Source organism: Homalodisca vitripennis, chromosome 1 (genome assembly GCF_021130785.1).
Source record: "Homalodisca vitripennis isolate AUS2020 chromosome 1, UT_GWSS_2.1, whole genome shotgun sequence".
In the NCBI taxonomy this organism is placed as follows: Eukaryota; Metazoa; Arthropoda; class Insecta; order Hemiptera; family Cicadellidae; genus Homalodisca; species Homalodisca vitripennis.
In genome coordinates this window covers 119,687,014-119,703,210 of record NC_060207.1, presented here as the reverse complement: position 1 = coordinate 119,703,210, position 16,197 = coordinate 119,687,014, and the positions used below count along the sequence as shown (strand labels likewise).

At 44.8% G+C, this 16,197-nt stretch overlaps 2 protein-coding genes across 2 annotated transcripts; one reads left to right on the top strand and one right to left on the bottom strand.

Moving 5' to 3' along the window:
- The first annotated feature begins 438 nt into the window (after nt 1–438).
- On the top strand, nt 439–2,796 carry LOC124352853 (poly [ADP-ribose] polymerase tankyrase-2-like). The gene is made up of 3 exons (XM_046802565.1): nt 439–463; nt 1,363–2,122; nt 2,274–2,796. The coding sequence occupies exons 1-3, from the start codon at nt 439–441 to the stop codon at nt 2,794–2,796; spliced, it is 1,308 nt and encodes a 435-aa protein (XP_046658521.1).
- A 10,714-nt stretch (nt 2,797–13,510) lies between these two features.
- On the bottom strand, nt 13,511–15,546 carry LOC124352845 (cell surface glycoprotein 1-like). Its single transcript, XM_046802554.1, has 3 exons — nt 15,424–15,546; nt 14,138–14,251; nt 13,511–14,098 (listed from the first exon to the last, which is right to left on the bottom strand). Exons 1-3 carry the CDS (start codon nt 15,544–15,546, stop codon nt 13,511–13,513), a joined length of 825 nt encoding a protein of 274 aa, XP_046658510.1.
- Nucleotides 15,547–16,197: the final 651 nt, after the last annotated feature.

The following is a 16,197-nucleotide window of genomic DNA, read 5'->3' as shown; positions in this document are numbered from 1 at the left end:
GAACGGCGTCAGCATATCGAACTCACCTTCACTGTCTTCCAACATACCGCACTCTGGCGTCATTACAACAGTCATAACGACCTCTGACGGAATTATATGCGGAACACCGTACTCTTTGAAGAGATCCGCTCAACCCGACAGAACAGCCTCCACGGATTATACTCATATTTACCATTTACCGACAACCTGTACTTTTTTTAATTTACAACGTATATATAAAATCTGTATTTTGTTTACAGAGAATCGGTTTTTTGTGTGCGACCTGGTGTTACGTATATTGTCTTTGTGAGTGTGAATTGAGTTTAATGTTGTAACTGAGGACTGTTTTTAGTTGCTTTCCTTTAGTTTCAGCGTTTAAATCTTACAGTAATTATCAGTTCTGTGAAAAATGAGTAACTACGATACAAGACGAAATGCTGATTCCAGAGAACTACCACTATGTCTAAAGACGACCAAAACACAGGTAAGCTTGACCATATGTACTCGTACATTTCCTATGATATATATTCCATCATTATGAAGATGGCTAAATATTAGGTAATAGCTGTTAGTTCGTGCAGTCATCGCTCCATCGTAATATATACGATAAGAAAATGTTTATATAATCAAACTGAAACACGAAAATCCAACAGTTCGAGGTCTTTACAGATCGGGATACCGATCCGGACGGTTGATAGCCTCGTAGTCACGCCGGAAACAAACAACATACCATTGACAGAAGTGGGAACGAGGTGTGGAGGGGTTGTCACGAACACGACGACAACTCAAATTTGTCAGTAAACGTCGGTGACTCGATAGGTAATATTGTTTCAACTCGGGTTACCGACGTGCCGCGATTAAGTTTTTTTATCGGGGTCTTTTATATATAACAGGGAACCGTATCACTACTGCCAAGTTAATCTCCAGTCCCCTCAACCGGAAGATATCGTCCACTCTTCACGGAATTGGCCTACAGTTGTGCGAGTTGGGCGCGAAAATATACTCAATCGAGTGTTCACCCTTAACAACGGAGTTGTCAAGATACACAGTGGTCTCTCATCGAGCAGTCTTTCAAGTAGAACCAACACGTGGTCGATCGAGATGTCGCGTCAAGTTGTGTCTTCTACTCGGGAGAATAAACGGATAAGGATAGATGGAAATCCGAAAATGGAGGAGAACGGCTTAAGGTCTTCCGCATCACATTCGAGTCGGGCAGCCTTTTTACAGTGTCGGGTGTGAAAAAACTCATCAGTGTGGGATTTGACCTAAACCGTATAATCGATCAGGAAACAGGATTGAGCATCTTACACTACGCGGTGAAATCAAGCGATTTCCAATTTATTAAATTTCTACTGAGTGTTAACGCGGATCCAAACAATCCAGACAAAAACGGACGGACGCCTTTGCATTATACCGTCTTCAATAACCTACCCACCTATGTGAAACTTCTGGCTAAGAACGGTGCCGACCCGAACCGCGAGTGCAACGAACATCTTACACCAACAGCACTCGCCATCATCGAAGACAATTCAGAGATGCTGACACTCCTAATATCTCTCGGAGCCGACCCTGACCGTATCGTAGAGTTGGATGGCGAGCAGGTGACGCTTCTGCAGCTCGCAGTGAGTTTGTACAATTTTAAAATCGTACGGCTGTTGTTGGAGAATGGTGCGGATCCAGACAAAAGTGCCCCCGCGACGGGAGAAACAGCGTTACACGTCGCCGCACGCGCCCGTCCACTCGAGAGAAGAAAGCTGATAGCTCTGCAATCCACGTTGTACACATTGATTGCGCGCGGCGCCTCACTTGAGACGACACGAAACGATGGTTTTACCCCATTACAGGTGGCCATATTGTATAGGAGATATGACGCGGCAAGGATTTTAATCATCGGCGGATCAAGACTGAACAGTACAATCGAACGAGGTGAATTTCGGGGGCGTACGTCATTTCATTTAGCTGCAAGTTCGCTGGACGTCGATTTAATCGATCTCTGTTTGAAGTATGGAGCCGACGTGAACGTGTGTGACAGCCACGGGATAGACCCTCCGGCCAGTACTTTGATGGCCGCGATATACGATTTTAAAGATAAAGGAGTGGACAATTCCAAAGTCGTGGTAGAAATTTTAAAAATGTTCACGAGGTGCAACTTTCCAGTCAATGTTATACAGGATTTTTGGGAGTGTGTTAAAATATTTACATTAAAAAAAATCTAGAGTTGTCTTTAAAATGTTGGATTCTGCACTAAAGACACAAAATGACTTTTTAATCAAATTGATGCACCGGGATGTAAGGGGTATTGAGAAGATCGTCGCAGCGGGTGCCGAAGTAAGGTGTTGCAGCCTAGGAACGCCGTTTCCTCTCCATTATATCGCCTCGAAAGGGGACGCGAGGATAGTGAGAATACTTCTGAGCGGAGGCGTACAGACAAACCGCTTGGATAAAAGCGGAGAGACCGCCCTGCACAAAGTGGCGAGTATGGGTTACGTCGACTGCTGTCGTCTGTTGCTGGAGTATGGGGCGATATACAACTACAAAAGTCGTCACAAGTGTCGTAGGACGCCCGCACAGTTGGCGAAGTTCGTTGGGCACACGGGGGTGACATCGTTGTTGTCCACCATTGACAGATATTTCAAGCGACTGCAGATTGGTAAATTTAAACAGCCAAACCCCGACGACGAACTGTTTACTGCCGTTATGAACTGTCGTTCCAGTGGAGGGACCACCCTGCTAGGAAGCGCCGTCCACCTCGCATTGAAAAGAGAAGCCGAAATTTTGATGGGTCTAAGGTTAGGACTGAGTGATGGTGATTCATAATCTTTTGTGAAATAAAGCTAATTTTTCAACATTGTTGTACATATCTTCAGACATCCTCCTATCCCTGTCCTTTGACAACGTGTTGACAAACCTCCCTCGTATTGTTCCTAATGGTAGGAAAATAAGGTTCTATCGTCATGTTTGATGTATAGAGGAGAAAACGTGATACCCGAGAAGGTATTATCCATTTGCTTTTGCCCGAAAAATGAACGGTCGTATCTACAGCCTTGATGTTTATATCTAATAGCAACAGATAACTTGTGACCTTGTTATAAATAGACAGTAGGGAAAAGAACTTGTTGATATTGACTCTATCATGACATTGTAACCCTAGACATGATCTAAACACCAACAGTCTTCTGGTGAAATAAATTACAAATCAATACAATGTAAATCGTTTATTATTCATATATATTTATGAAAACAGGTACTGGTTTTGTGAACAGCCGCTGCAGATACGATATACGTGGTTCCATTTCTCACAGTACAGTCGCCAGAAATATGCACCGAAATTTTCGTCTCCTCTGACAACGCGACGAACGGTGTTGTAAGGTAGCCAAGCGATGATCTCGTACTGAACTCCCAGTGGCAGGTGTGCGACGGCTTCCAGAACAGATACGCGAATGGGATTCGGAGGAAACGCAAAAGGATCGTCCGTGTCCATCTACTGACTGTTGTGATCTTCTCTGCAGTGTATCAGTTACGGATTTAAATCATCCCGTCTCACGCGACGGTCTACGAGATCACTCGTACCGAGTGTCGCGATCCCGGTGTTCGTGTCACTCCTTACACTGTCACCGGCCGGAGAGGTCGAGACGGAGTCGGGCGGCGAATTGAATCGTAAATGACACTCGACGTTGGATTTGGCCTCGTGTTTAGCTACCGTCTCGAACGTGTACCCCTCCAGGCTGGTGGACACCTTACCAACAGTGTCGATGATGCCCGTGTAAATAGTCGCAGTGCCTATTTCCTTTGCACTGTTGACGGCGTAGCCACGCCTGGCGTTGAGGTTCTCAAAACCTCTGTCGATGAGCGTCGTGACACATTTGTCGAACAGCATCAGTAGGACATGACAGAGCAGGTCGTTGTTGCGTTCTATCGTCTGTACGGCGCGTCGTTCCAAAGCAGCATCGCACGCGGTGCTCCGCTCACCCATCGAATCGATTTTGTCTCTACGCTTTTTTTCAATTACCGTGGATATCGCTACCTTGGTGTTGTCCCGTTTACGTTTTTTCGGTTCCCTGGCGAGACAACAGTTGAGACCGGCAGAGGACGTGGGACGTCGCAGACAGTCGAAATTAACATTGTAACGACGATGCAATTGTGCTGGCGTCAAGTACAAAACGTACGCGACATAGTTGTGTAGAGCGTCCAAATCGGTCACTAGAATTAACATCGCGTTCGCGCCATCTCCGGCCCTTTCCTTCAGTGGTTGTTGAAACAGCGTGTTGTCGTGTAGCGAGGTGAAAGTGGGTGAGGCGCCCGAGTCGTGTCGGGACGTGAACGAGGGTCTCGTCCCACCGAGCACCCGGCGTTAGGCGAGTCGAGCCACAAAGTCGAAGAGCTGTTGGTCAGTGTACTGAGCGCGGTTTACGTGAGTTTCCGGTGTATTTAGATCGGCATAATCACCACAAACGTCGAAATTGTTTTCCGCGTAGACTTTTTCGGCGAGTGATATGACCGCCTCGTCTTTGGGTGAAGCGTTTGTGAAAAAAAACGCCTGCAAAAAGTCAAAGTGCATACAAAAAAGGTCGGGACTCTCCAGATTCAAAACTTTGGCGATGAAAGGTCGGTTCGTGCGTAACATGGATTGTGTCGAAAAATATCGCGTAAGACACGCGGACACAGCTCGTACCAACGCCTTGGCGATGTCCAGTGGTGAGCCGTTCACGAGACCAGCCACGTACGCGTCATACGCCGAATACGCGATTTGCATCCGTTCCAGAAAGAGGTCTTCCGAAGATACGTCTTTGACGCTCACGAGTACACCGTCGAACACGCGGAACCCGCGTTGGGCATCCTGTTCTTTCACCACGTTCCAACGTATGAGTTCCCGGTCGGTCGCCGTTCGCTGGTTGTAACCGCCGAAAACGTTGCTGAACAACGACGGAACCGGGGTGGCCGGCCCCAAATCTCCAACCACACCTAGCGTCGGGGACGTCATAATAGGTCCTGGGTGTATGCGCTGTCCCGATCCGTCGTTCTCGCGACGAGCGAACCCACCTCGAAACCGACAGTTGCCCGCAATACCGTGACTAGGAACAGTCCCACCATTCTCGACTCGGTGGCGGTTTCTGTATGAGCCGAACAGCGTATTAGAAAGTATGGATGCCATCAAAAGGTAAATTGTTGGTCAAGACTTAGTGTAACGTAGCGTAATTTTTGCCGCGTTACATCCAACAGACACGATAGTTATTAATCTCGAGTTTACTACACGACCGTCAACATTTACTCTCTCCCTCTCTCTGTGTGTGTGTGTGTGTGTGTGTGTGTGTGTGTGTGTGTGTGTGTGTGTGTGTGTGTGTGTGTGTGTGTTGAGTGGGTGAGTGTGAAATTTTATCAGTCGGCGGATACCACGCCGTGAGAAATAAACACTAAGTACGAGATGAGAAACTACAGGTAAAGGGTCTCGCGTACCACGGAGTCACGAAGTAATGCTGGAATAGCGGGGGGCAACACGGGATATCGATCTCAACTACACGGACAAACCGTTCGTGTACGACGTTCATACCGGTATACGGTCACCACGAAACGGGTTCAAAGGATGTGGTGACCGCTACACGGTCGACGACTCGTGGAGTGACGAAAGGGATATTGAAAAGTACGCGCTCACACCGGAAGAAGTTTTACGTCTCAGATTGTGTTTCGACCGCATCAACAGAAAATCTAAAAGAGAGAATGTTCTTACCAACCGGTCACCGGCGATGAGGTACTGGCAACGGAAGAGGGAGAGACTGCGTTCGCTGTTCAACGCCAAATATTTTCGTCTGAAACAGTTGGCGATACGCACGAACTACCGTTACAACATGCGCAACTATATCATAACGCCGCCGATCACACAGTGTACCCACCAATACGACACCATGTTGAGACGTCTGTGCCGTTTGGACGGGCTATCGCCACAAGAGTTGCAAGAAAAACGCATGTTCATACACCACCACGACCGGCGATCGCGGCGCGGAGAGACGGCGGATAGATCGCGTCAGAAACCGTCCCATGTTAACAACGACTCACTCCAGAAGCTGTGGAAATCGCTGATGGAAACCGAACTGGTGAATAAAAGCATCAAAGACCAGACCCAGGGCGGAAAGAGCTTTCTCAAACAACTCGTGATTCCCGGATAGGTTCTACCGGATCCCACGTTACGACCCGACGAGATAGGGATTCCCAATCACGTGATGGAGAGCCTCTTCGAGTCGGCGGACATGAACAAAGTGGCGGCCGTCGTGAAACGAGACCCGGTGTTCTCCTCGGACGCCATCACCACGTTCACACGCGTCGTTCGTAACCAGTATTCGTGCATAACTCTACCGTCTGAAATAATCACTAACAAAGCGTTGGATTTCGACGGTGACAATGTATCGATAATGTTAGTGCACAGTGGTCGCTGTTTCGTGGAAACACTGATGCGACTGTCGGCTTAGATCGCCATGTACTGTTATTTCTACGCGATTGACGTTCAGCCAGACCAACGGATTTCGAATCGCGGGATTTCTTCATCACTTGCGAGAAAGGTCCACGGCGTGGGGAGAGACCGACGCGGTAGAGGAGTACTTGGGTCGAACTTTCACCCGCTACAACTGAACGAGACACTGTTGTCTTTGGCACAACAGAACGGTCCGTTCGTAGCCTACGGCTTCTTGATGAACGTGAGGTCACTGTCGTTCACCGGTTACAACGCGGGTCGTATCTATCCGATTGGTCCCGACCCGCGTCCTATGGCGTTGCACATCGCAGAGTCCGGCAGTAAGGGTACGAAAGAGGCGGTGGAACGCGTGTTCGCTATGACGGCGACGAAGGAGTCGGACGACGACCTGATCATGCGGGTGAACAACACCGTGTACGATCTCGGCCACCTGATAAATTACATGCAACGGGAGTGGATAATGTCCGACCTCACGGCCCGAACCATACTGGAAGGTGTACACGAGAACAAAGCCGCGTTAAGGCTGTCCGCTGTGCAACGCGAATACGGATCGCACTCAAACGGAGATCGTAAAACAATCGACGGCTACTACAACCGTTGGGACGATGCCATCGAAAAAGTGTTGTATGGCTGAAAGAATTGTTTCAGATCACATAACTGTTTATTTCAATTTATACAATAAAACTTACAAACAGGTAGTGACAATTATTATTATTTTACACAGTTTAACGACTATCCCTCGATGCAACACCGTACTTTTCTAGATCCTTCAGAAGGATTTGTTTTATAGGTAGGAATATAGGTTTTCGGTTTGCATCCATCAGTTGATGGCAAGTAGTCGCCAAAGCGTACTCGATGTGACTCAACTCTTCGACCTTCTGGAAGGATACGACGACCGCTTTCGTCATGTCGTTAGAATCCACGAACGCGCTCAGGTGGTACCAAAAGAGGTACAATAGATCACTGTATACTTTCACGTAGATCTTGTTAGCCACTCCCGGCGGTACCAAACCACGCTTGTTCACGCCCGGGTCGATGAGCGGTATGAAGACGATTTTGTCCTTCTGCAAGTGCATCAACGCGTTCTCATCACTGAGCCTGAAGCGTCCGTCACAGAAGAGGAAGACGCGCGTTACGTTCACGTCCCTGTAGACCGTTCTGTATTTCTGCAGATACCCGTATTGGTGTGTTTCTCCGTTGTTCGCCATGTCCGCGGTGTTTCCGACGGTTCTGTCGAAATATCTTCGCGTGCACAGGTCGTAGCAGCCTACCAGTTGACCAATTTTAAGAGCGGACTGTGTCTGCATAGTAGAATAGAGTGTAAAGGACTCAAACGATGATCGTCGGATGTAGCACGGATGGACCTTGTGGTAACACCGCTGTTTCCAAGGCTGAAGTGGCGGAGGCGAAAAGGCTCTTCGCACTACAACTACCCGCGGCTACTTCGGGCCTTTCTATAGTGCAGGAGCTGGCGGTGGCGGCGGCATCTAAAACGGTGGCGGCGTCCACGTCAGCCGGTCGTGATCCGATATCGACGGTACACTGCGATCGACCCTCGACGATGTCGAGACGAGTCGTGAACTCTCACCTGGATTATTTTCGAAAATTCGCGCCGTTCAGCGAAGGTAATTTTTCCAAAGAGACAATGTACGGATTCCTGTTTTTTGCCGTCGTGGAGAACCGTGTGAGACTGTCATACGCCAAACGAGTGTTACGCAGTCTGTTGTCGTACGCACGGCGCCACTTAGCGGAGAACGGTGGATCCGATCGACTGAAGGTGGTGATAGAAAAGCCGGAGGGGCGATCCACGGTAATAGACATTAAACTGACCCCGGAGAGTGTGGCGTTTTTCAAAGAAAACCCCCGTGGAACCGTCGTGAGATCGAAAGTCTTCTACCACCTGATGAATTCCGTCGGTGAGCAGACAAAGAACGAGCGTTTGAAAAACGCGGTCTGCGAAGCGCGAATGCCCAGGGAACTTGTGTTCAGCGAACAACAAAACGCGACTCTACTCTCGTTCGTTTTCAACACGTTGTGTGTGATCTATGAAAAATATTCGGTACGAGGCAATTGTTTTCGAAACACCGTTTACAGTGACGGGCTGAGCGACGCGATCGATACGCTCGTCTCGCGTGACACGGCTTTTAACATCCCGCGTCGACCTGTGTTCGAGTTCTGTGTCGCGTTTCTGCTCGGATTTCTGACGGGTGCGCGCGTTAAATCCACCATCGCGCGACTGACCGTCGCAGAGATCGACCGCTTGATTCGCGGAGGTACGTTAGAAAAGTTCACTAAAGCCTCCTTCGCACGCGTATTCGTGCCCGAGTCTCTGGTTTACTCCAGCAAAGGCGGTGTTGACGCGCGTCGTGAAATCGGTGTGGATCCTCGTGAGCCGAGTTCGGTGGCACGACTACTGTATCATGTAACCGTACTGAGACGCAATCCGCTATTCTACCCAACCGGTCACGCACGTCGACTAGCAAGGGAATGTGCGATCTGTCGGAGACTTCATGCGTGTCGAGGACCAACCGTTCTTCCTCAGCAACGGGCGTCAGCTCGACTACGCGTTCGAGAGGATATTCACGAAACTCTTTTCACAATGCCGACCGAAAGGCGTTTTCTGGCACTCGCAGCGGCGGCGGTGTTTAGGGTCCCTGAACGAGAAGTATGGGACGGTGACCGCCAGTAAATCGGTCGGGCACGCTGACGTGGCGACTACGATGTATATATAAACAAGAGTATGCATCGTGACGACACGAACCGACGTGCCGGTGAGGCGGTTCACGTGGAGATAGTGCGACTGATGACGCAAAAGTAAAGTAGGACAAGGTCGTTGGTCCGATAGGGTTCGTGGGAATAAAAACAACAAGTAGAAACACAAGTTTATTCGAGACATAAATTTACAAAACAGTGTAGTAGCTGTAACTAACAACCGTAAAACAACGTTTCGATTATGAACTTGCAAGTAAGGACACTCATGACGACCGCAGACGTAGCGGATACGGCCAACAGCGGCATGTAAAACAGGTGAAGTACCCAACGGTTGTCAAAGCTGGAACGTGCGTTTGAGTTTTTAAAACTCGGTGGTTGGGTGGGCTGTTCGGTCCGTACGATCCTCAGGGATTCTTCCTGGAAGTTCTTCAAGGCTTCGTCGATTCCGCTCATTCAAGTTGTAATGTTGAATTTAATGAAACGGAATTGTCCATTTTCGTTATGTCGCTCCAACGAGTACGAGAAGTCGGTCAAATTCTCGTGTAGCATCTTCAGTGTCTTGTGACGAACAAGTACCAGATTCTGGCGTACGTCCGGCATCATCGGCACGGTGTCCACCGTGACGTTGCATCGCACCGGTTCACAACCGTTGCAAATATTCAGCGCTATTACCGTGGACACTATCCATAACAACAACGCGTCACAAACTATCCACTACATCAACAACCGTTACCGTAAAAAGGCGCATCCTGGCGATCGGCGTCGTGCGACCACACATCCACGTCTGGTGACAACATTACCTGGATATCAACCAGTTTCTTTATAAAAACATTCTCACAGATCGGTAAACCGATCGAAAATATTAAATAATATTCCTCTTTGTGTAACCGAAGTCAAGCTCACGAGTGTTCGGGTTACCGAATCGTGGTTGGAGGGGTGGGGGTGAATCAACAGTTTCGATTTCCTATATAATGAGAGTTTCGGTTGGTGGTCGTACAGTTCTGTTCCGTTATTCTCAGCGTCCGTACATATTTTGATTTTTTTTTCAACTAAGTGGCAAGAAGATGCAATACTCGGAACTTGGGGAGGGATGTCTTGCGTGCAAATTGTGTGGTGTCGTCGTGTATAAAGTGAATTGGAAACGTCACACTAAGTCCAGACGCCACTGCCAGATATCATACTTGTGTAATAGACGAGTGCCGCCACAACCAATCGGCGGTGGTTTAGTAACAGCCATCAAGGATAAAAACACGGAATCCCAGGACCGGATACCCGAGAAAATAATAGTAGAGTTTCAATTTTTTTAAGTTCTACCTCCTAATATGAACACATTTACAGATTTTTGTACTTATAGTAAAGATAACGATCGTTTAAAAAAATGGCGTCTGTTGCTGAACAGAGCGGAAATTATCAAAATGTTATTCTTCGTTTTTAGCTTATAATCACACATAGAATCTGAAAATGCACAACCGGCCCAACTTTATTGTAACACTCTGTATGTCAAATTTGATAGTTTTATTTCTGTTCTTTAGACAATACCATAGTTCGCCGAGTCATCATATCCGAAGCGAGGATTGGAGAAGGATGTGGCCCATCGATTACGTTGCAGTCCGCCATTCTTGAAGTGTCGGCGATTAGTGACTATTTTTCAAACTTTCGCCTGTTATATAATATATAATATTTTAACGTATCTAGCGTTTCATTCCTTCCCCACACATATTGAGTTACAATCATTGGTGGTTGAATATATCGTCTGTTGCGTGTACGATCGATAACATTCGTAAATATACAACCTTAGAGGAGGGTTTTTATGTTCTGTTAATTAGTTTACACGATATCACGAACCGGCCCAGACCGGCGTTCCGACTTTAGGTTTCATAACTGGTAACAAAACAGACATTTTTAATCTTGCCTCACGAACAACTATACACCCTTCATTAACGTAGGTAGCAAGAAGTAAACAATAAACTATACACCTCTTCATTAACGTAGGTAGCAAGAAGTAAACAATAATCAGCCATTTTGCTAAAAAAGTCTTAACACGAGTGTAGCAGTGATGGCACGACGGACCGAATAAATTCGAGTAAAAAAAAACTAATTACCGTGCGTAGCAGACTTGTCAATTTTACGTTTGTATGTAGAGTTTCTTTTTTTCGCTAATATTACAATATTAGAATTGTAAGGAGTACAATTCTCTGGTCTGTGAAATATAATTTATATGAACACTTACAACACAATTAATTAGACAAAACTACTTAAATACTTATTGAGAGAATTTACGATTTAATAACTATAATAATTTATGATAACAATAAATATATTCTGAATTGTAAGCAACCATAGTCTTAATCTTTTGAGAAAAACATTTATATTACTCAAATCTTTTATGTTGTTTGGCAATTTGTTGAATAATGTAGGTGCTATAAAATTAAATAATGATTTTGTAAAATACGTGTTTGTTGGCTTCGGTACGAACACATTTTTATTACTACGCAGTCTGTTAATATACTCATAATATTTTCCCTACAGTTTCTACTTCTTAAGAAAAAAATGTTGATTACCTTATATATATATATATACATCTTAAAGGAAGTCCTTTTAAGGAACAAAAAACTGGGAATGAATGTTCAAATCGATGATTTAATAACTATAACACTTATCATAACTATAATAATTATAATACAAGGCAATATACAGTAAGTAAAGCAAAGTACAGTGGAGTAAAGTAGGAGGGAAAACTAAAACTACTAATTACAAATATAAAAAAATAAATATATTCTGAATTGTAAGCAACCCGATGATTTAATAACTATAACACAATAATTATAATACAAGGCAATATAACAAAGTACAGTGGAGTTATAAAACAATAAATATATTCTGAATTGTAAACAACCATAGTCTTAATCTTTTGAGATAAACATTTATATTACTCAAATCTTTTATGTTGTTTGGTAATTTGTTAAATAATGTAGGTGCTATAAACACCAAATGATTTTGTAAAATACGTGTTTGTTGGCTTCGGTACGAACACATTTTTATTACTACGCAATATGTTAATATACTCATAATATTTCCATACGGTTTCTACTTCAAAAGAAAAAATGTTGATTACCTTATATACATAAATATATCTTAAAGGAAGAACCTTTAAGGAACAAAAAATTGGGAAGGAATGTTCAAATCGATTACTTTTAGTTATTATTCCCATAAACTTTTTCTGTGCTGTAATTATAGGTTTTAAGTTTCAGACATACGTGCCCCCCCCCCCCACAATACCATTCCGTATTCTAACCTACTATGAAGTCTTCTGCCAAATCCGCGGAGAAACTTTCGTCATAAGCCAGCAGGAGGCGGTTCGGCTACGTTCTCCGGACGCGATCGAATCATCGTTGCCAGTGGGTAGTTCCAACAGATGTTGGGGTTTTTCGACTCGGTGCTGGCCAACGCGTACGACGCGGCCATTATTCCGTTAACCTGAAACACTTCATCCGTGGTTATGCCGAAGCACATCCAAGCGAAGAGCTCGCTCGCCTTCAGGGCCCGCGCGAAAAACTCCTGGTGCTCCCTCATAAAACGCGCCATCTCCTTTCTGTACGCGTGGCCGAATTTCATTGCTAGTCCAAAGTTCACCTCGGCCCCTCTCTTAGCTTCTTTAAACAGGGTTTCCGTAACGAGGTGGACTCCTCTACGTCCGTCCACACTCAAGTTTTAAAATTCCATCCAACTATTGTCTGTTTTACTGAGTATTGGTTGAGTAAATCTTGTAAATATTATCTGGATACTTTTGCAGGATATGAGGTTGCAGCGTTTTATGGCCGAGAACACGCATCTAGGGGTGGTTCTTGCATACTGGTGAAGCAAGGTGTGCAGTATAGCTTTGAATCTCGACTTTGTGACCTTAGTGTACCTTTCAGTTTTGAATGTTGTGCTGTCACAATTAAGCTTGCTTTTTCTGATAGGATTGTGGTGGCTGCAGTGTACCGATCTCCTAGTTCCAGCATTGATTCTTTCATTGATGCGTTTGAATCGCTTGTTGATGGTCATGCTCGGGGTTTTAACAATCTCATAGTGTGTGGCGACTTCAATGTTGATTTTCTGAGGGACTCAAGGGATCTGGTAGTCGTAACCGAAGGATTTAACTCTTGACCGGAGAACAGGTAACAGTAGTGGTCGAAACACGGGTAATTGGGCGGGAGAGGTGGTTGTTGTTGTTGTTGGTTTTGTCCGCCGAGAGGCTAGGGTGCCACGTGGACTATGAGTCCCACCGCCTCGATGCGGTCCCTCCTTTTTACGTTCCGCAAGGTTTGAATCGCACATATGGTTTTTGTGCATACCTCCTTGCCTTGCAAATGTTTAGGAACGAAATCCCCCAGGACGAACGGCGCCGGTGAGCGCCTCTTCGATGTGGAGACCGATGATATTTCGGAGACGAGTGAGGCGGCTCTGGAGGCGGACTCCGGCATCTTGTGGCGCATGGACTCGAAGAGTTCGTTGTTGAGACCCTTGGTTACCGCGTGTCTTTTCGGCGGGTGCTGTGGGCGGGTCGGCGGGTGCTGTGGGTGGGTCGGCGGGTGCTGTGGGCGGGTCGGCGGGTGCTGTAGGGCAGGTCGGCGGGTGCTGTGGGCGGGTCGGCGTAGGGTTGCCACGCTTCTCGGGAGACTCTCGGGGACGCGTCGCTGTAGGAGACCGACAGGGGGGCTGTGACCGGCTCTTACTTCTTGAACGCCGCTCCTTAGTCTTCTTCCATCCGTCGCTACCACTCCTCTTGGGCGACGACGATCGTACGGAAGACGACGAGGAAGACCTCGAAGATGCCCGCTTTCTCCTCTTCCCGTCGGACCCCTTACGATTGTTGTCACGGGTGTCGGTAGGGGCGACCGGCGACTGGACCTCTTCTCCTCCGTCAGAGTGCTCGTTTCCCGTGACGGCCGTGGGTGGTGTCTGTCGTTTTTCGAGATTTTTTCACCGCAACCGGCATACGCTTTCCACCATGCACCCGTGGCGGTCCATGGGATTGGCGAACACGTGGGTGGAAGACGACGGTTGTTGTTGGTAGTGGTCTTCCATATTACTCAGTTGCGGGACGTACTCTTCCTGCAAGAGACAACAAGTCATTTTACATGGTAAACAGTCTACATGTTGTTTGGATTATTTTGTCTACAACGAAATCGACTTTACCATTTCGCAGTTTAATAAATCTATTTCCTACTGAAATACGACCCATTTGTATCGTATAACCATGTTCCTTCGGATTGATAGAACTTAATTAAGGGGGGGGGGTTCATGAAGAAATTAAAAATCTTTTGTTAACCCCGTGGGTAGTAGGATGGGTTTCATTGTATAATGTAAAAGCTTGATTTTCCTTCTTTAAATCCATCCTACAGATCACAGAGGGGAACCAAATAAACAAAACAAACAAAAAGAATCATAACTCTATGTGTTGTAGAAGCTGAGCTGTGTAATTTCCAAGGTAAAAAAATACAACTTTCGGGAATCGAGAAAAAAAAACCAAAACAGTGTACTTTATCAGTGTACCCGTTGTTTCTCACCAGCTAACTTAGCCTTTGATTTAGCTTTAGTTTTTAATGATTTACAAACATAGATCGTAAAGAAATGCTGACAAAGTGTTGTCTACTGCTACTTTCACATATAAAACAGAAAAATCAATCCTAAACTATGAACTTCAAATATATTATTTTAAAGTTTTAAAAATCGTAGGACCTTATATCTGATATTTTTATGTTCAAAACTGAATATAGAACCAAAATATACAAAAAGGCAAATAAAAAATAATCTTTTACCGATTTGGCGTGAACTCCCGCTTTAATAAAGTGATGAGCGAATTTTGTTCAGCGTTTAAAAATCTAAATAAGAATTTACTTGGAATCAGCTACTAAAAATTCGATTAGCGTTTCCGTATTGTAAATGTTGAAAATAAAGTATTACCAAGTTTCTGGGAGTGTAAAATACACTCGAACGAATTTCTCACATTAAAATTGAAGATTGAAACAGCTTTTCAATACTTTAAATGTAGAAAATCAATATTATTGACAATCAACTGGGAGTGACCACTCGGATTATTCATTCAATGTAAAAGTCTTGTTTTCCAAAAATAACGAAACCTAAACATATGAATAATCAAATATCTTCATTTAAAGATTGAACTTAAGTTTTTGTTTACTGAATATGGTATATGTATTTTAACAAAGCGGATTGAATGATATTATGATTAGAAAACAGAAAAATGTATATGATGGCCCCCTTACCGGTCGTTCCAAGTGACTGACGGGGTCCTGTTGTAGAAATCCTCCGGTGAAGTATTCTTGTGGAAGATCGATCGTGTTGGCAACGTACAGGTGCGGATATATCGAAGAATCTTGTTCGTTCATTATTTAAACACGCTGAAAATCTATTCCACAAATCCTCTTTTTTCCTAATAAATTGAATTCACCTTCCTCGTCAGTTTTATTCTTGTCGGAAGTCTGAAAAATAAAAGAGTTGTAACTGGGCATAAATCTAATTTTCAAGGTCTGGTGAATATTTTGGACCAGCCAATAGATATATAGAAACATACAGACATAAAACATTCTCGTAAACATTTTCTTTTAAGAAATTCCGCAAGACGAAAGGCCCGGTGTATAGTAAAAATTGTCTAAGTTCAGTTGCTTTCCACCGCTTCCAGTAATTTAATTCTCTAGGTTTTCTTGCGAATTCTATGGGTACAGAGTTTTTTTAAAGATTTTAAGGGGGGGATTCACCACTGAAAATAAGGAAAAAATATGAAATTTTCAAAAAAAGTTTTTTTGTCATATTTTGTCATTTGGAACCTACTGAACAAAAAAATAGTATCCTAAGACCTATATAAGACCTATATTTTAACCCTAAGTATGAAAAAATAACGTTTTTTGCAAGCGCGTCAATGTCCAAAATGTCACATTTTTACTAGATACCTTATTTTTTACTAAAACATCATAATTTCTTTTATATATTTTCATTATAAATATGTAAACCAGATATTTAAATCTAGTTTAATACGCATA

What these genes read in the sequence shown, in the direction of transcription:
- LOC124352853 (XM_046802565.1), top strand. Translation starts at nt 439, where the DNA reads ATGTCTAAAGACGACCAAAACACAG. An exon ending in TAAAGACGACCAAAACACAG is followed by an intron (nt 464 to 1,362) that starts GTAAGCTTGACC and finishes CAAACAATCCAG; the next exon opens with ACAAAAACGGACGGACGCCT. An exon ending in ATTTTAAAAATGTTCACGAG is followed by an intron (nt 2,123 to 2,273) that starts GTGCAACTTTCC and finishes CCGGGATGTAAG; the next exon opens with GGGTATTGAGAAGATCGTCG.
- LOC124352845 (XM_046802554.1), bottom strand. Translation starts at nt 15,546, where the DNA reads ATGAACGAACAAGATTCTTCGATATATCCGCACCTGTACGTTGCCAAC. An exon ending in TCAGTCACTTGGAACGACCG is followed by an intron (nt 14,252 to 15,423) that starts GTAAGGGGGCCA and finishes TGTCTCTTGCAG; the next exon opens with GAAGAGTACGTCCCGCAACT. An exon ending in ACGGGTGCATGGTGGAAAGC is followed by an intron (nt 14,099 to 14,137) that starts GTATGCCGGTTG and finishes GAAAAACGACAG; the next exon opens with ACACCACCCACGGCCGTCAC.